The following is a 19,872-nucleotide window of genomic DNA, read 5'->3' as shown; positions in this document are numbered from 1 at the left end:
CTTTTTGCCTTCCACATAATTTTAGAAATGGCTTATCAATCTCAACAAAAAATACTGCTGGGATTTTTCACTGGGGATGTGTTTACAGGTCAATTGGGAGGAATTGACAGCTTAATACTAGGGAGTCTTCTGATCTCCAAGTATGGTGTGTCTTTCCATTTCTTTGGGTCTGCTTTATCTTGGCAGTGTTTTGTGGCTTCCAGTGTACAAATCTTGCACGTATTGTATAAAATATTTCCCTAAGTATTTGATACTTTTAATGCTGTTAAAATTAATGTTTAAACTCTTCAAATTCTAATTGTTGCTAGTACATAGGAGAACAGTTATGTGTATTGACCTGTTATCTTATGAATTTAAGATAACACTACTTATTTTGGTAGTGCATTTATGGGTTCCTAAGAGTTTTCTATATAGAACACCATATATAATATGCCATCTGCCAATAAAGACAGTTTTATGTTTTCCTTTCCAATCTCCATGCCTTTCTTTCTCTCTTGTGTCTCAGTTTGGGGACCATTATTAACCTGCAGCCACCTCCAGCTTTCTGTACAGTAAAAGAGCCAGTACAGTTAGGGCCAGGCCTTGACCTTGCACAGGGCTTCCCGGACTCTTTGCTGTTTGCTGCCTGAGTTGTAGCGTGTGGGATCAATATATGGAGGATGTGAGGTCCTCACTTGGGGCATTATGTTTGCTGCCTTCTGGTGGGTTGTGCTCCAGGGTGGGAGCTGAGCTGGGCTTCACTTCAGGCAAGATGACCTGCTTCCCTTCTTCAGGGGCTGTGCGGGACCCTTGTATGCTGGGAAAAGAGGTATAGGTTAAGGCCACAAAAATCAGCCTGCCACACGACTTTCCCTTGATCATGCCTCCTCAGTGGTGGCCAGGATGACATTGTCAGGAGAAGCCCAGGTGGGTGAGAGGATCTGCATGTGCCCCCACCTGCCTGTGCAAATTGATCACACCTATGCATAGCTGCCCCTAAGTAGCACTGAGGCTAATCCTTTGGGTGTTTTTCTTCTCAAATTGTATGCCATGGCTTGTTCAAGTATTTCATATACAGTACAAACATGTTCCTGAAATCAGCATGTGTAGAAAACACTTTAAAGTAGGGCTTAGACTTGGAGGAGTCAGATGACATATCTAAGGCCACAAAGCTAATGGGCACCATGCTGAGTGTTACAATCTTGTCCATCAGATGCCAGAGCCAGTGCCCAGCATTCTCCCTATGCTGAGCGGCCTGGACACCTGCCTTTTGTCCCTCTGTGCCTCTCAGAGAGTGGGCTGTGTCAGAGCCAGCCTGGGCCCATCTCTGGGAAATCACCACCCGGATTGACCACTCTGGGAGGAAGACAGTTGGCCAGCAGTTGAACTCAGAGCAAATGGGGCCAGCCAGGGCTTCTAGAGACCAGTGGACAGCAGCATCCTCTAGTTTGATGGACAAGCCCTTTTAATGGAATAGGAATCTGACTTAGAGCTAAGCTGCTTTTAGACACGCCTTTATTCCTCATTCTGAAATTACATTTGGACAAGCCAAACATCGCTTCTTTGGGTTGATACAGTGTCCACCTTTGAACAGTTAGTTGATGTTGCTTGTGTTCTGTTTCTGCCGTGTTTAATTTTCCTGTTGCCTCTGGTCCACCCAGGGTTGGTAATAGAGGTCAGTGGTGGCCTTTTCGTTTGAGCTGCACAGTGAAGGGTTGTTGGTTGGGCCTTTCATTGTGGCCCATCCTCCCTCTGTGCTTCCTTTCTGTGTTCACGGCTGCAGACCTGGGGAGTCCTGGGCCTGATCTCACATTCCACCTGCAGTAGCTTGCTGGGGTGAGAGGATGAGAGAGGGGTTACATCATAAATGTTGAATCTCAGAGTTCCAAGCTGGTTCTAGAAGCAGTTCTTCCATTTTACAGATGAGGAAATGAAGGCTACTCAGTAGACCAAGGATGGAACTAGACCTTTTAGTGCCCAGCATCCACATTAACAGACCCTGGAGCCACTCTCTCTGGTCCATGTGAGAAGATAACAGCTTCTCATTTTAGCTGGGAAAAACCTGTGTTCATTTTCACCCTGGAGCAAATTCTCCCACACCTAATCTGGGAAGCCCCCCAAAAGGCAAGATTCTGGTAATCGCCCTTGTGCATCTCAGAAACACCACGCTCTCTCTGGGCTTGTGGCCTTGCTGACCTTGCTGGAGTTATAGCTTCTCTTGGCCTTGCCCCAGGAAGCTGGTCCAAGGAGGCCCAGCTGCGCTTGTTTACAGCTGTCTCCCGGTGAGGTTCGCCAGGCTCCGTGTTTGGGAGTTCCCATCCTTTATTTACATCTCCATTGGAGTGTGCCCAGTTAATCACACCTAGGAACCTGGGAGGGTAGCAGGTCCTTACAGGGCCAGTATTGACGTGGAAAAGGTGTAGATTTGGTGATACTGTGGTCATGCCCAGACTTAACTGTTACTTATACTTTATTAAAAAATTAGCGTCCATGGAGAAGTCACCTAAAAGTCAGTGAGTCTGCCTCCGCCAATATGATATGGTAACAATACCTGATTATTCTAGTCCACAGGAAGGTAGGAAAAAATATATAACCAAGGTAGCATGTGAAAGGTTTTGAAAACCAAATAGTAAAATGACGGTATCATGAATGTGTTGGATTAACTCATTTTCCCTAGTAAGTTGCAGGTTTTTTCCCCGCCCTTTAGAAAAGCATGCTAGGCGGTGGGAGATAAGATGCCAGCGTTGAGTTCAGGAGCCAGACAGAGAGGGGTTCTTATGCACGGTTGCTCTCATGCTTCTGAGAAGGACAGCTTGGGAGAGGCAGGCTGGTCCCTGAGAAGTCCCTGTGTCCTGTGGTATTGAGTCGGTTTACTGCAGTCCCTGGTGGCACAGCAAGGCAGGGACAGAGGAAACAATCTACAGATGCCACGGGGGAGTGTGGACGGGTAGCTGTGATGGCTCACAGGCGGGCTTGGAAGACTCACAGCTTTTATTACAGCCTGGTCTAGAGCCTGGGGAATGGCTCCCCCTCTCCTGGTAAGAGAAGCGCGTGTATGTGTGTGTGTGTACACTCTGAGTGTGAGCATGAGAGTGTGTATGAATGGTGTGTGTGTGGGATGTCTGTATGTGTGACTGTGTGAATGTGTGTGTGTGTTGGGGCAGATGCACAGGCCCGTAGGTAATGAGGGGCAGGTTTGCAGATTAGTGTTTTCCTTTTATTTTTAGTTAATTTATTTGTTTATTTTGAGACAGAGTCTCACTTTCTTGCCTTGGTAGAGTGCTGCGGCATAGTAGCTCACAGCAACCCCAAACTCCTGGGCGCAAGTGATCCTCTTGCCTCAGCTTCCTGAATAGCTGGGACTATAAGCGCCCACCACAATGCCTGGCTATTTTTAGAGACAGGGTTTTGTTCTTGCTCAGGCTGGTCCTGAACTCCTGAGCTCAAGCAATCCACCTGCCTTGGCCTCCCAGAGGGCTGAGATTGCAGGTGTGAGCCACCTCAGCTGGCCGGTGTTTTCTTTTTAAATTGAAGACTCCAGCTGCATATTGCACAAGCTGAGCGTAATGGGGATTGAAAAGGGCAGGAGATACTCCAGTGCTTCCTGGGGCATCTGTGGCCTTCCAGATCAATATTTCTGTAAAATACACTAAAATGAATTACTACCAGAATGCAATAGAAATGACAAAAAATAATAAGTCCCAATTATTTTTATTTCGATGGATTTAGGGGTACAAGTGGTTTTGGTTACATGGTTGAATTATACAGTCGTGATCTCTGGGTTTTTAGTGTATTTGTCACCTGAATAGTGTACACTGTGCCCGATAGGCAGTTTCTCTTCCCTCACCCCCTCCCTCCCACCCTTCCGGCTTCTGAGCCTCCAGTGTTCGTTGTACGGTGCTGGTGCCCCTGCGTGCCCATAGCTTAGCTCCCACTTGTAAGTGACAACATCTAGTATTTGGATTTCCATTCCTGTGTTACTTCACTTAGGATAATGGCCTTCAGTTCCATCCAAGTTGCTGCAAAAGCGTTATTTCATCCCCTTTTTGTGACTGAGGAGTATTCCAAGGTGTCTATAGACCACATTTTTTAAATCTACTCCTCAATTGATGTCAAGCCCCAGTTTTTAGTTTTTGGATACAAAAGGGTCAATTTTTAGGGAGCAGCTAGCAGGGCAGCCCTGGTCCCTGCTTGTGTGGCACGAAGCCAGCTTGCTCTGGGCGGGAAGGTGGCAGAGGGTGATTCTGTGTCAAAGTGGCCCTGGTGTGGTTGGCTTTTTGGAAAGGCTGGTGGGAGGCTGAGGTATTTGCTGGTGCCTCTGCTCAACATTTTTGAAAGTATTGCGCTAAGAGGCCACCATTAGATTTCACTGCCTTCCACGGGAGACAGGGTAGCGGGTACTTTGCCACCTCCAGGATTCCAGAAGGACTGAGTGTGCATTCTGGCTCCCTCTGACTGTACCTTTCTCCAGGTGATTACAGCACAAGTCCAATATCATTAAATCTCTTTTCTTTGCTTTTGTTCTCAGGGCAAGAAGATCCTAACAGTTTGCGTCATAAATATAACTTCATTGCCGATGTGGTGGAGAAGATCGCCCCTGCCGTGGTTCACATCGAGTTGTTTCGCAAGTAAAGAGAGGCTTCCTTTTTTCTGTGATTTCTGAAACTGTCACCAGTAAATGCCACCATTAACAGATCATCACAGCTATTTTTGAGACATGTTAAACTGTCACTGAATACGTTCCTTCATTAAGATGAGCCTTCCTCCCTTACGGCATTTTCCCGTTTGACTATATACATCTACACTCTGGAACCTTCTAGATGTTTTAAGGGCCTCTGGCCATAAAGAGATTCCCCAAAGCTATTTTCTAAATGGAATGTTTTGATGCATGTGAAAATTGGCGTAATGTTCAGCTTTTCAACGTTAAACCCAACTTGTGAAGTAACGGTCACTGAGTGTGTGTCGTTCGCATAGATCCAGTTAGTCCTTGTGTTGAAGTGTTCATTTTAAGGTGTTTCAGGCTTCAGCGTGTACTCTTTTATGTTCCAGGCTTCCCTTTTCTAAACGTGAGGTGCCAGTGGCTAGTGGGTCTGGGTTTATCGTGTCAGAAGATGGACTCATTGTGACAAATGCCCACGTGGTGACCAACAAGCACCGGGTCAAAGTTGAGTTGAAGAACGGTGCCACCTACGAAGCCAAAATCAAGGATGTAGATGAGAAAGCAGACATTGCGCTTATCAAAATCGACCACCAGGTGAGCTGTCTCCTAGTCCTGGGTGTGTCCCTGCCTCGTAGGTGCCCTGGGGAGAACATTCGTGGAACTTGGACCTGGCAAACGCACCTGAGCTTTGTGATTTCATGAGATTCCCAGGGAGCGTTCTGAAGCTGCTCCCAGCCACTTAAGTCTGGACCAAAGGAGAGCCCTTATGAGATGATGAGTGTGGCTTGGGATGAGGAAGGGGCTCAGGAATGCTTCTAAGAAGCCAGGCTGTCAGATCAGAGACATAGTGTTTTAAATGCTTATAAAAGAAAGCAGTAGGTTTATAAAGAAACTAGTAGGTAAGCAGTGAGAATGGAGTCTTCCTCCCATTCCTGATCCTGAGGCAACTGCTATTGCAGATTTTTACTCATCCGCCATAGATACATATCTGGCCACAGGGTATATGGTGTTTATTGGGCTTTAGATGGAGCCATCCTTAACATCTAAATAGCTGCTTTGAAAACAAAACCAGGTCTTCCAAATCAGGGCATTTTTATGTTACTAAATGTGTTTTAAAACAGTGTTCCATACTCAAAATGTTCTAGAAACCTTGAATTAAGACAAGCGTAATGGATTTATTCTTTACAGAACTTCTCAGAGCTTGTAATATGCTAATGTGCACAAGGCTTGCCTATAGAAGGGCATAGACTCATCACTATTTGCCCAAATTACAGTGATCTGAGCATTTAAGTTTTTTTAGTTTGGGAGGGGCAGGACTGAGACATAGTGAGTTTTGTTTGGGAAATGCAGTATTTGAAAATACTTTCTATTTAAATAATCATCTTGCAATCATTTTTGCTCTGTTGATTTGCTTAGCAAAATCTGCATGGCTGGAATGAAATCCCATTCTTAGGAGCTCAGCAAAAATCCCGTTCATTGGTCCATTGATTGTGGAGGTTTAGTTTGCTGCGTGGCATGTGTAATGAGCATGAGATTGTGTTTTCTGGATTCTTCACATTCTTATAATTTTCTAGACTTCAGGTGGAGGGAGGAATCAGGGTAGGTTGGAATCCTGTGTCTGGCCAAGGAAGAGACCATAGACTAAGCCAGGAGGGGTCTCTGGCCCAGCTCTCTGCCTGCCTCCCTTTACCTGGAGTTGGCTGTGAGGTTAGACATGGTGGCATTGTTCAGGCTGTTCGTGCTGTCCTGACATCATGGTAGGTATGCCTCCTTCCAAAAATAGCTCTGCACGCACCGTTTGGGCAGTAGCATTCTGGATTCTGGATCTCCTTTTTTTAATAGCACCAAGTTGCTCCCTCAGCTTGGGCCTTTTGGAAAACCACCGACTAACACACTTAGATGGCCCTTTCCTTCCCTGATGTTCCTGTCCCTTCTCTGTGCCTTATACCCAGGCACAGCTAAAGAGGCTTGGGATAGATACAGGCTCTGTGCCTGTTGGGATTTAGTGAGGTTGCAGTTGTATGTTATTTCTGTTAAGTTACTGTGGAATTTCCAGCAACAACCCGTGTTTAAAAATGTGTTTATTGGTCAAAAGATAATTCAGCTAGGCCTCACCTTCATCTCGTTCACCTAATCTTTAAGATAGGTGTGTCATCCCGTTTTAGAGAGGAAGAAAGAGGGGCTCAGGGAACTTTACTACCCTGCCTGAGGCCACACAGCCACAGCCTGTTGCTTCTTCTGCCTAAGCCAGCCAGGCTGCTGCTGCCCAGGCACCCAAACCCCTGGCCATCACTGGAGGGATGTGATGAGACAGCTTGTCCTTAAATAGCCCAGGGAAGGCTGGCGCAGCCCGCTTAGCAACACTCAGCTAGAGAGGTGTCCAGGATGTGGTAGGCTCACCGGAAGGAGGCCGGCAAGAATAGCACAGCTTGTGGCCACACGTGGGGACTTGTCAGCTCCGTGGAAAGCTCAGAAGGCAGCCAGCAGCACGCCAGGGCTGTGTGAGGCTGGGCTGAGCACTGAGGGAGCTGCCCCCACTGAGTAATCTCAGATCTGGAATGTGTGGGCGCATACCGTGCAACTGCCTCTGCCCAGGGGCTGTTCTTCTCCAACTCTGAGCCAAGGTGAAGACTCTCCCCTGTGTCATCCCTGACACGTCCAGGCAAGATACAAACGATCTCAGTGGACAAGTTTCACAGTCTTTCTGATGTGGCCCCTGCTGTCCCCAGCCATCTAGCTCTTTAGCCAGCAGTGTGCTGTTTGACATGTGTGTTTCAAGCCTGAAAAGAGGGCGCTCGAAAATTTGAAATTGACCTAATATGGCTTTTTAAAATGGAATTGGAAATGAAAGGATATTAAATTGCAGGCACCCGTACAAAAGACTGGTTTCCCCTGACTAAACTGCTTTTTTTTGCTGATAGTCGTTGGAAGTAGGCAGAGTGAAAACATCTCTTCCCGTTCTTTCTCTTTTGTTCCCTTGTTCTGGTGATAGGTTGTTTCAGGGGAGTGTCTAGTCTGTGTGAAGCTCAGTTTGGAGGGAGCCTTCTATCTCGGGGTGGGAGCAGTCACCACTCAGCACACGATTGACAATGTGTGGCGGTAATGGTTAGGGTATGAGCGTACCTTGCCCTGTGTCATCTCAGGGATAAGAAAAAGGAGAAACAGATCAGGAAAACTCAAGAGAAGGCAGAACAGAACCAACCAAACTGGACTTGAGGAACGAAAATCACTGCACGTGACACCTTGTGTGCCATGTCAGACTGTGGCTTGGCCTCTGTCCATAGGGCCATTTAGGAATAACCTTGGGGATCTGGTGGACCCATGGGACTAAGCCAGTGGCTCATAATCGGGGCCCAGCTCCTCCCCCAACGTCACAATTTCACTTGCAGGGTTCTCCAGGACTCAAACTGCCATTGTCCTTCCTAAAAGTGGCATTCTTTTTTTTTCTTTTCTTGAGACAGAGTCTCACTTTGTCACCTTCGGTAGAGTGCTGTGGCATCACAGCTCACAGCAACCTCAAACTCCTGGGCTCGAGAAATTCTTTTGCTTCAGTGTCCCAAGTAGCTGGGACTATAGGCACCCACCACAACACCCAGCTATTTTTTTTTGACAGGTTTGAACCCACCACCTCTGGTATATGGGGACAGTGCCCTACTCCTTTGAGCCACAAGTGCCACCCAACACCCAGCTTTTTTTTAGAGATGGGGTCTCACTCTTGCTCAGGCTGGTCTTAAATTCCTGAGCTTAGATAATCCACCAGCCTCAGCCTCTCAGAGTGCTGGATTACAGGGGTGAGCCACTGCGCTGGCCTAAATGTGGCCTTCTTGACACTTAATGAAGTGGAAATGACTGGACATCTGTTGTCCTTGTCCACTTGACATCCATTTTTCCCCTTTTCTGGGAGCAGCAGCCAGCACTTCCTTCAGGCATCTAGCTCTCCCCCGTCGGTCACAGTGTCCTACACTCTGTGGTCAAACAGAGGCTCCCCTTGGAATTGCAGATGGCGATTGGATGTCACCCTCAGAGAGACTAACCTGGGTGAAGCTGCTGAGACCCCAGGCTGCCTGAGCGCCTGCACTTCTGAGCCCCATGTGTCTGCTTTCCCTCCGATTCTTGGAGTGCCCCTCCCGTCTCCAGTGGCTTAAAGTTGCCAGAGATGTTTCTGGGCTTGTGACCAAAGGACTCTTTCAGCTTCTCACTGCTGAGCAGATGCATGTGCTCTTGGCCTTGAGACCCAGAAGACCCAGAAGAACTTCTGGGGGAGGGCTCACAGAGCAGCCCCCCTTGTGGGCTCTGCTGTTCACCACCATGCTGGGGAGGAAAGGGTGTCCCCCTGCAGGCCTATCCTGTCTGACCCAGCTGGGCATCTCTTTCTGTGCTTCTTTCCAAACTTCTCTTTCCTTGGGACCCACGACTGGGGCCAGCCCGGGCCGGGGCAGGCGACACAAGCTGCAGAGAATCGGGACAGTGTGCATGTAAACATTTTAATAGAAAGCAGTTTGGATGCAGACGGTTTCCAAATGTGTTTAACATGAGCCACTGGGTGTGTGCAGAATATTTTTAACCTTCATCCAATGGCAGCATTTTCTCCATGAAGTGTTTTTTCTTCCCTGAGCAGTTCGGGGGTGGGGGGAGGAGGAAGGGAGAGAGGAAAGTAAAAAATGAGCTGTTTGGTTTCTGGAGGCCAGAGTCTAGGGCAGAAATACTGGGATGCATCAAAGAAGGTAGGAAGGGAAGTGTTCCTTTTGATACGGCTGTTTTCCCAGCTGTGCTGATTAGGAAGCTTGGAGAAAAGCATCTTTCAGATTGTGTCCTCGTCCTAAATAAACCCTTTACAGATTTCCCACTGGTTCGCACAGATCTTCGCTCCTTCCCAGGGCCTGGAAGGCCTGACTTGATTGGTACCTCCTCCCCTGATGCTACCCTCACCCTCTGGCTCAGGACCCCCCACACCCCTGGGCTGTTTGTTGGGCCTTGACTGTTCCCTTCCCTGTCCTCGCTTCTCACATTGCTAACCTTCTTGGCCTGCAGCCTCCTGGCCTTTCTGCCTTATGTACCCCAACCTGACTCATTATGTGAGGCAGTGAACCCTTCCCGGTCCCTCCACCCCATGTCCCTTACTCTGGGGACACATAACCCCAGAGACACTGCCTTGCACTCTCCACCTTTCCCTTCTCACCTCATCATGTTTTCTAATTGTTGCATTCATTCGTCATTTCCGCTGGCCTATGCGCATATATGGCTCATCACTTGTCAGGTGGGGGATGCTTGGCTGCAGTGTCCCAGCCCCTAGAACTCTCAGAGCCACCCGCTGGGTGGGGAGGCCAGGAGGGGAGACTCCAGGGCCAGTGTGGTGGAGCTTCTCCCGTCTCCAGAGGAGGGGTGAGTGTGCTGCAGGCTGGCTGTGCAAACCCACTGCCTGAGTCTGATGGACACATGGTCTGCCAGGGCGACTGGTGTGTGTGTGGGGCAGACTGTGGTCCTTGGTAACTCAAACTGCTGGTGAGGCACTGAGGTTTCCTGTGGGTGCTTTTCCCTGACGCCAACAACCAGGTAAATATTTGGAGACGGCCTTGCCGAGGCTTGTGAGGTGGTTTTCTTTACTTCCCCTCTCCCCCTGCAGGCCTGCGGCAATCCCAGGCCACCTTTGGGCCAGATGGCACCCACAGACATGTTTGAAGTGACCAGAGAGTGAAACCTCAGGGCTCTGGGGCTGCTGTTTGCAGAGGGTCCTTTTACTGCTGGGCTTGCTGGTGAGGAGGGAAGGCTGTTACTCTGATCTCCGTGAAGTTCAGAGCAGGGACGCTTGGGGGCTGCAGGGACCCCAGGGCTTTTCATGTGCATGTCCCAGGAGCTGCTGAGCAGATGGCTGCTCTCTGGATCTGTCTCTCAGCATCCCTGCATGTGGCGGGTCTGCACTGACTGACTTATCTGGGTGGGGAGGTCCAGGCAGCCCCCTGGGAGGGCAGAGGGCAGAGGAGTGGTGCTTGGCGTGACTCATATGGGTTCTCCTTAGGCAACCTGATAGATGCACTGAGTCCCATGAGCTTGTCCAAAAGTGATTCAGATAACGTGGAGCCCTTGCTGTAGCCACTCCCCGTCCTCCAGAGTCTGTCACTCGTCCTTGAGAAGCAACCAAGCCTGGAATGCACATTGCACTGCCCTGGTTACCCTCTGATTTTGTTTCTGTGTTTTTCCATTTTGGATTCTTTCCCCCAGTTCCTCTGTGCTGGGCTTTTTGTGGTCTCTATTCTCCTCCTACCAGAACCCCGAGGGCTACCGTTACACTTGCGGAAGACGCCACAGACCCCACTTACATTATGAGGCTTCCATTACCCTATCGATTCTTATCCTTTTTAGGGAGGTGGGAATCAATACTGCATTAGGGAATGTGCATCCAGACAGTGAAGTAGAAGCTGGCTTTTGCTCCGTGCCAGCCTTTGTGCAGAGATGGGTGGGGACGTGGCTCCTGACTGTTCTGACTGCAGCTCCTTTTGGCATGAGAAATATTTCAGTTCCCCAAACTCTCAATGCTAGAGCCCTTGTGTGTTCTCTGGCCCTGTTTCAAGAATTAGTTGATTGTTAAGGAAATTCTTCGGCTATATTTTTCTCTTAATATGGTAATGCCTTTTTTCACTTTGGCACTCTTCTTTTAGGGAATTGGAACAAGACTATTATTTATGGTTCTGACAAGGCAGTTCCCAGGTCACTGGGACTGGATTTGTAAATGCCCCATTGAGAATGTCTCCTTCCTCTTCACTGGGGGGAGGGGAATAGTAAGTATGTGACTGTGTTAGAGGCCAGGGTTGGCCGGCTGCATCCTGTAGTCCAAATCTGTTGCTGTAAATAAAGTTTTATTGGAACAGGCATTCATTTCAGTAGCTCTGAGGCTGATTTCACCCTGTAATAGCAGAACTGAATAGTTGAGAGGGACACTGCATGGCCTGTGAAGCCAAAAAGTGTGCTTTCTGGCCCCACACAGAGAAAGTTTGCCAACCCCAGTGGTAGTTGATTGACACCTTGTCCTGGAGAAGCGGAGGGTGGCTGGGAGGTTGGGATAAGCTCATAAGAATCAAGTGAGGTGAATTGGCCAAGGGAAACAGGGCAGAGAAGCTGGTTCTGTTTGCTCTTTGTCTTGGGGTGGAGGGATTGTGTTTCTTTGATGAAGATAAAGTTTCGGTCTTGCTGGAGTAAGCAGTCAGGGGCCTCATGTTTGCCTGTGTCTCTGTGATATTGATATAAAAGTGCTCACCAGAATTGCAAGATGTTTTGCAAATTGTTATCCAGTTATGAGATCCTCAGAGATGTTTTAAGGTCTGGTTTGTTCATTCTCGGTCATTCATTCGCTGATTTTATAAATGTGTAATGAGCATCCAGCTTGGCCAAATGCTCTGTTAGGGCTGAGGTTGCAGCAGCAGGGGCAGAAGCGGGGGGCTGGGATGTAGCCTGGGGAATGGGAGAGCAGACTAAATTCAGCAGTAAGTACAACGCAGGAAGCAAACGGAAGGTGTTAAAGGCGCTGGGAATGAGGGCCTCTTAGTTTAGACTAGGCGGGGAAGCTCATTTGACCAGGTGACGCACGGGAAGGATGGAGAGACGGGAAGGATGGAGAGACCCAGCCAAGGGGAGACGTGGGAGACTGAGAGCTGGGGGTGGAGATGGGGGATTTGCTTCATTTGCCATTTCTGCCCAGCCTGGAGGGCCTGAATCTTGGACTCAGTGCAAACTTTCATTTTTCAGTAAGTTTATTAGAACCCTCTATAGCACGAGCCAGTGTTTCTGGCTAACTGGTTTCTCTGAGTCTATATTTCTTATTTTGGGAGGCTGCTGCTCATATCCGGGAAAGCTCTAAAGTCTTAAGTTGTCAGCCTCCTGAGAGTCTGGAATTATAAAGGGTCATGATGATCTGGTCACCCCTCACTCACAACAAGATAGATGCAGTTTCCTGTAACTGATTTCCTAAAATCATTCAGACTTCTTTCTATGGCAAGGGAGAAGATAAGACCTTGTGACTTGAGGACTGATGATTTTAATAAATCTGCTAATTAACAAGTCACTTTCGGTAAACAAAACATCAGAAACTGATAATAGGAACAGGGGACTTTCCCTGGGTGCTATGTCTGTCAGGCAGCTCACAGAAATCACTGGCCTTCCCTTTGTCCCTGTTTTCTGGGATGAATATATATTTAATTACCTTACTGTAAGATGCCTTTAGTGGTTGACCACATCAAATTAGTTTTATGTAGAGGAAGTTATACGTCTTTTAAATTTTTTAAGATAAATTGTAAAAGCCTGCTATCTCCTGGGCAACTTCCCTGCATGTGGTTATAAGTCTTAAGGAGCCTGTGTGTCTTCAGTTCTGTGGACAGAGTGACCGCTGTGTGCAGCATGCCGAGCCCAGCAAGCACCCTGGCCACAGCCTTGCCCACCACTTGGAGCTGGTGGATCTGAGCTGTTCCCTTTTCCTCCCTGCGCCCTGAGCCTGTAACTTCATAGACAGCTGCAAACCAGGCCACCTCCAGAGTCAGTTACCCAAACTGAAATGCCAGGCCTCGGCTAACCTCCATTTTACCCGAATTTGAGATCCTAGGGGGGTCTTTTCAGATCTGGAGTATTCATTCTTTCATTTCTTCACTTAGGCATTTATTGATTTCGTAAATATTTGTCAAGCATCTGCCATGCTGAGGGCAGTGGGTAAAAGGGGATGGATCAGAGGGGCTTGACACATGGAGAAGACCCAAGTTAGACTTGACCCACCACCGTGATTTCCCCCTTCTGGATGCTGCAGAAAATATACAGTCAGTCATGGTCCTTGGGCTCTCCCATAGAATTGTTGACATCTTGTGGTTTAAACAACAAGAGTAATGGCAAACTTTTCTGGGTGTAGATTAAAGGAGAGTCAATATTTTGGTTGTATCCATAAACAGTGGGGAGGAAGATGATTTCAGTATTTCATTTGTGGGTGTGCTTTGGACCAGGTGACACACGGGCTGAGACCGGAAGGATGGTCTCACTCCGTTTCTGGCCACCCATCCTCTGTTCTCTCTCTCTCCTCTCTTTCTCTGGTTTTCTCTCCCACTGAAACCCTCCCGCTCTGCCACTATCCCATCTGTCCCTGCCTTCTCTGCTTCCATCCCCAGACGGCGGTCACAAAACGGCAGTCAGGGAGACAGATGATGGCATCTGGATCACACCAGTGTTCTGAGTTAATACGTGTAGCAGATCCTTCCTGCCCTGACTTTTTGGCTCCTTGCTGTCACCCCTCTGGTCACTGCAGCCACCCCAAACCACGTCCAGGTCATGTCTTTGGCCTTGTCATCACTAAGAACCGTTATCCTGGCTCAGCGCCTATGGCTCAAGCGGCTAAGGCGCCAGCCACATACACCTAAGGTGGCGGGTTCGAATCCCCAGCCTGGGCCCACCAAACAACAATGACGGCTGCAACCAAAAAAATGGCCAGGCGTTGTGGCGGGTGCCTGTGGTCCCAGCTACTTGGGAGGCTGAGGCAGGAGACTCACTTGAGCCCAGGAGTTGGAGGTTGCTGTGAGCTGTGATGCCATGGCACTCTACCCAGGGGGATAGCTTGAGGCTCTGTCTCAAAAAAAAAAAAGAAAAAAAAAAAAAAAGAACCGTTATCCTCTCTAGCCTGGATCCTAAGAATCTCACTTGTGGTCTACCACTTCCTCTCCTGGTAGGGTCAGCTTCATGGGTCTGTGACTTGTGTATTCACAGGCCTTGTGCTTCGAGGTCACTGTCCTAATTTTATCTTTGAACTTCTGTTTCATAAGGGAGATCTGATGAGATAATGGAGCCTGCTCAGGGTGCTCAGAGCCCTGGTCCAGGCAAGATTCCCCCCCTCCACGCCTACAGCTTTGTCATTCCCCTGTCCCAAGGAACTCCAGGCCCCACCTGATCTTCCCCATCCTGTCTCTGTGCAGTAGTCATTTCTACCTTCCACCCTGGATGTATGCCTGACTGTGTCTTGATGGTGGAGTGTGTGGTGCAGGGCTCGAGCTGGGCTGATGATGCCCTGGGCTTTCTGTGGCCCACTGGGTGAGAGCATGCTTCTCCCACCCTGATACAGGAACCTAATGCATCTTGGCACAGAAACAGCAAAGCGGGTAATTTGCCCTCCGTGGCTTAGGGTGGTGGGCTCTTAGGAGGGGGAGAGCCCTGGCTTCACTGCCTTCAACCAGAGCACAATGCATGGTGTTGTTAGAGCAGGAGGCTGGGAGACAGGGCTGAGAGCAGACTCGGGCTTGCAGAGTAAGTGAAGCTGTTGACATGAGCAGCCCTCAGCTACCCTGGCTGCCAAGCCAGCAGCTGGAGGGCAGGGGCTTTGCAGAGTGGGTGCAGGTATTAAAGTCCAGCTAAGGGGTTTTGATAACCACAGACAAGAACCAGCTTTAGCCAGTTTGTCAGCCATCTAGCTCACCTTACATGAACTTGGGTTAATTACAGTATCATTTGCATTGTGGTTTTAAAATTTTTCCACCCTTGAAGTAACAATGACAGTTCCAAAACAACTCTGTAAACTATGAGAATGGAAGGGAACCCAACTCCAGGAATTACTACCCAAATGTTAGTGAAAGCCAATCTTTTAGTCTTGAATATTCCTCCCCTCAATTAGTAAGACTTCAAAAGGCTGAAAACCACTTCCTTCTGGTATAGGGGCTCTTTTTTTTTTTTTTTTCTTTTCCGAGACAGAGTCTTACTTTGTTACTCTGAGTAGAGTCCCATAGCATCACAGCTCACAGCAAACCTCAAACTCTTGGGCTTAAGTGATTCTCTTGCCTCATCCTCCCAAGCAGCTGGGACTACAGGTGCCTGCCACAACACCTGGCTATTTTTATTGTTGTAGTTGTTGTTGCAGTTGTCATTGTTGTTTAGCAGGCTTAGGCCGAGTTTGAACCTGCTAGCCTAGGTGTATGAGCCTCATATCCACGAAGCTACAGGCGCCAAGCCTATAAGGGCTCTTTTTGATCCTGCCCAATTTTCTCTCTTTCTTTCTTTCTTTTTTTTTTTCTTTTGTACTTTTACTTTTGCTTTTAATAAAAGCAGCTTGCTTTGGCTTACCTGATAAGTCCTGAAATTTTTTATTTCTGACCTTCATGAAGAACTTGAAAGAACCTCCCCTTGGAGCTCAAGAGGATAGTGACATTCTGGGATCTGGGGCAGAACTCAGCCGTGTGGCCCCAGGACACTTGCATTCACTGCCTTGTGAATGTCTTTATGCCCAAAGGACCATGACAATTACTGGCAAATTAAAAAAAAAAAGAAGAATTATGATAGGTGGAAAGGGAAAAGCTTTGTTTTAAAAACAGCACTTTTTATCTGCTTTATGAACAAGGGGCCTGCATTTATATTTTGCACTGGTTCCCACAAATTTTGTAGCTGGTCCTGCCACCTGAGTAGGAAGTTGGCAAATCTTTGGTTTGTCTGGTCCCAGTCTGCAAGTGGGCCACCCTTCCACTGCTCTCCCCTGCTGACCTAGGTTGGATCTGCTATTTTAAGCAAGTTGTTAGGTGGTGACATCCCCATCAACAATTCTTCTATGGCCTGGCTTGGTTGTCCTTACGAGGTGTGTTAAGTTCGATGGCACCATTTCTTGTTGGGTATGGGGGATGTGCTCTTTTCTCCGTTGCATATTTTCTAAAGAAAATGAAGGGTTAGCATAACTGTTTCCAGAAGGCACATTGAATCACTCCGTTGAGTCGCAGCCAGTTGCTGCAACATAAGCCTTTGAAGCAAACTTTAAGCATCGCAGGACCAGCCTGGCAGCTCCAGCCCTGAAAGTGAGGGTGCTGGGCTGCTGGGCGGATAAAGTGGGTTCTGCAGATTCAGCAACAAAAATATTTTTGTAACTCAGGAGCACTTTGTATTTTTCAAAGGAGAGAAAGAAGTCATTGGCTTGGCTCATTAGGCTGAAAAACATTGCCAGTTTTTCTTTTAGTTTCGGTTGTATTGGTTTGTTTTAATTCTTTTCTCTCTGAGCTTCAGGGGATGAGGCTGAACAGAGTGAGCACCCAAGGGCTATTGGGCAGAACCCCTGAACAGAAGCTGAAATATTGATGGGTCATTGCTTTCTGTGGTCCTCTGCAGAGTCCTGTTGGCCAAGCCTCATCTGGAGACTTCCAGGAATCCCCTGTCTTCCAGCTTCAGAGCGTGCAGGGATTGTCTTGCCCCGCTAGGGAGTTGTATAGAAAGAGGTTGGAGGTTGATTAAGGACCTCGGTGCCTGTTTTGATCTTACCCGTTTTGCTACTGTCTGTGCATAGATTTTTTTTTTGGAAATTAACTAGGTCTTCTGGAAAGAACCCTACATGTCAGAGCAGAGGTGAATGTTGGTTATTACCGGGCTCAACTCTTTTATTTTAGAGGTGGTGAAACTGAGACCCAGGGAAGCCTATCAAGCAGTCTGGGTCTCAGAGTGGGTTGATACAGGACCAAGACCAGACCCAGATGTCCTGCCGCCTGGGACAGTGTTCTCACAGCGTATGTGGACGCTGCAGAGGCTGTGTGTGTGTGTGTGTGTGTGTGTATGTGTGCACACAAGCCCACACATGTTTAGTCTAAGTCTTTACTTCTGCCTAACCTTGGTTGATGCTGGAGAATCAGCCCAGGGCATCACTCAGTGCAGGCCCAGCTTTTCTGCCCTAGGGGAATCCTGGCCATTTTGGTCCATTCATGGCTCAGTCATGAAACCCACGTTGCATGTATTGCCTTGGAAGCTGAAGCTGTGCACACAGGCTGCCTCCACCCCCTCCCTCAGGGTCCCCCAGGATTGGTCTCTGGTCTGATTTTTCCTAACCCCCTCCATCATCTTGCCCTGTGTTCTGCCCACTCCAATCACCTGCCCCTGTGGGATGACCCCAGGCACAGAGAGCTCTTTCCTCATGGGCCGGCCTTGTGCCCGGAGCATCTGGGTGGTGGGTGTGGGCTGGTGTGGAGCACCTGGAATGGAGGTGGGGGCAGGGCACCAGTCATAGCACCACCACCTCCCCTATCAGCAAACCGGGCATGCAGCTGTCCTGCCAGCGGCACATGGTGGTGGGTTGCGAAGGCTGAGAAGCTGCAGGTAGACACAGGGCACCTGCCCTGGGAGGGGGTTTCCTGCCTTGGTCTGGCTCTGCCTCATCAGCAGAATCTGCTCTCACCACCACGGAACTGTTGAGATTGTCACTTTCCCTTTAAGCAGATTTATCCTCTTGCTCTTATTCCCGAAAACCTTTGTGAAGGAATAGCACTTACTAGAGTCCTTTCTAAACGCTGTTAGGTGCTGGTGTTGTTACTGGAATTTCTTTTTTTTTTTGAGATCACTTTGTCACCCTCGTTAGAGTGCCACAACCTCCAACTCCTGGGCTTAGGCAATTCTCTTGCCTCAGCCTCCCGAGTAGCTGGGACTACAGGCACCCGCCACAAAGGCTGGCTCTTTTTTGTTGCAATTTGGCTGGGTCCGGGTTCAAACGCGCCACCCTTGGTATGTGGTGCCAGTGCCCTACCGACTGAGCCACAGGCGCCGCCTCATTACTGGAATTTTTTTCTTCAGTAAGTTCTTGGTCTTGGGGATTTGAAGAATGAACCCAGGGACCACAGATCAGTGGTAAGATAGGATTTTATTAGACAGAAAGGAATACAGAAAGAGTGAAAAGTACCAGAGCTTCTGGCAGAGGGAAGGACCCAAGTGGAGACAGTCCTCATGGGTCCTTTGTCTAGGGGTTTAAGGTCTTGAGAGCACATTTGGCCAGGACTTGGTACATAGAAACACTTTTTCATTGCTATTGAGTGTTTTTGACAAATGAATGAGTGCAGTCCCTCTAGCTCAGGACAAAAGATCAGGGCTCCCTTTGTGAAATTGCCCAGGTTTACGAAAACTGGGATTCCCTGTCCAGCCTTGAATGGGGGAGCCCTGGATCAGTATGTAGATCATCACTTTACAGTGAACTGTACCCCCTGTGCTTTGGGGGATGCTCATGGCTGTCCACCCTGCAGCCTTCTTCCCTGCTGGCAGAGCCTTGGGTTGGTTTTAGGCCCACACCGTCCCTGAGGGGTCTGAGACAGTGACATGGCCATGTTCTCCTCACCAAAGAGTGGTTGAGGGTAACCTGTGACCCACGAGGAGGAACGTGCCAAGGCATTTCTGGAATTTCTTTGCTCTTCAGAAGAAACATATTTCCATGGGAATTGTCATGTCTGGACATGGTGTCTGGAATGGCGGTGGCTGTCTTGTGAGGGTGAGAACGTACTGAACTTGACTGGACAGAGAGAAGGAAGGAGCCTTGTTCTCAACCCTGTCATTGGGCTCTGAAGTTACCCACCCTGGCACCAGCCTACCCAAGGGCCTGTGGACATGTACTCTGTTTTGCGTTAGTTTTTTGGTACTCACAGCTGAAAATACTCTAATAGATACACACAAATCATTTTTAGTGCTTGTTACATGTTTAGCCCTCATAGACGATTCTGGGCTGAGCTGTCAGTGGCGGGGCAGTGAGGTTCCATCTCTTCTTCCTGCCCGTCCCAGGGCTGCAGTCTCTGCCCATCAGACAAAGCCTGGAGAGCAGGGGTGGATTTCTTTGAACTTCACATTGCCGGCACCACATGCATGGGGGATACTCATGAATGTTGAAAAAATTCTCTTTCACGCAGGCGGTAAGAGAACTGGTGAAATGGGGAAAGCAAGGCTGCCAGGCCTGTTCTTGTTTGTTTGTTGTAATCTACGCGAACCCCAGGAGTCTTCCTTTTTTTTTGAGACAGAGCCTCAAGCTGTCCACCTGGGTAGAGTGCCATGGCATCACAGCTCACAGCAACCTCCAGCTCCTGGGCTCAAGTGAGTCTCCTGCCTCAGCTGGGACCACAGGCACCTGCCACAACACCCAGCTATTTTTTGGTTGCAGCCGTCATTGTTGTTTTGGCGGGCCCAGGCTGGATTTGAACCCCCACCTTAGGTGTATGTGGCTGGTGCCTTAGCCACTTGAGCCACAGGCACCGAGCCAAGACTCTGTCTCAAAAAAACCCAGCTAAAGCTTTTACCTTAAATGCTTTTGAACTTTTCTTGAATGCCAAAAAGAAACCCTTGATGGTGTCCCTTGCTTTGGCTGATTTTTGCCTCCTATGTCATTTAGCTGTACCCCCTGCATGATCTTCTAATCTCTACTAAATTTGGCTCGGCGCCTATAGCTCAACCGGCTAAGGCGCCAGCCACATACACCTAAGGTGGCGGGTTCGAATCCCCAG

At 48.6% G+C, this 19,872-nt stretch overlaps 1 protein-coding gene across 1 annotated transcript in view; it reads left to right on the top strand.

The window, feature by feature from the left end:
• Positions 1-19,872, top strand: part of HTRA1 (HtrA serine peptidase 1) — a 53,909-nt gene that overhangs the window by 22,905 nt on the left and 11,132 nt on the right. The window contains exons 2-3 of the mRNA XM_003787097.3: positions 4,508-4,607; positions 5,029-5,233. Of these exons, the coding sequence (XP_003787145.3) occupies positions 4,508-4,607; positions 5,029-5,233 (305 nt within the window). The remainder of the gene's footprint in view (positions 1-4,507; positions 4,608-5,028; positions 5,234-19,872) is intronic.

This window comes from Otolemur garnettii, unplaced genomic scaffold (assembly GCF_000181295.1).
Source record: "Otolemur garnettii isolate 467f Iridium unplaced genomic scaffold, OtoGar3 scaffold00021, whole genome shotgun sequence".
Classification (NCBI taxonomy): Eukaryota; Metazoa; Chordata; class Mammalia; order Primates; family Galagidae; genus Otolemur; species Otolemur garnettii.
Note: the sequence above shows the minus strand (reverse complement) of the source record. Positions and strands in the feature narration are given on the sequence as shown.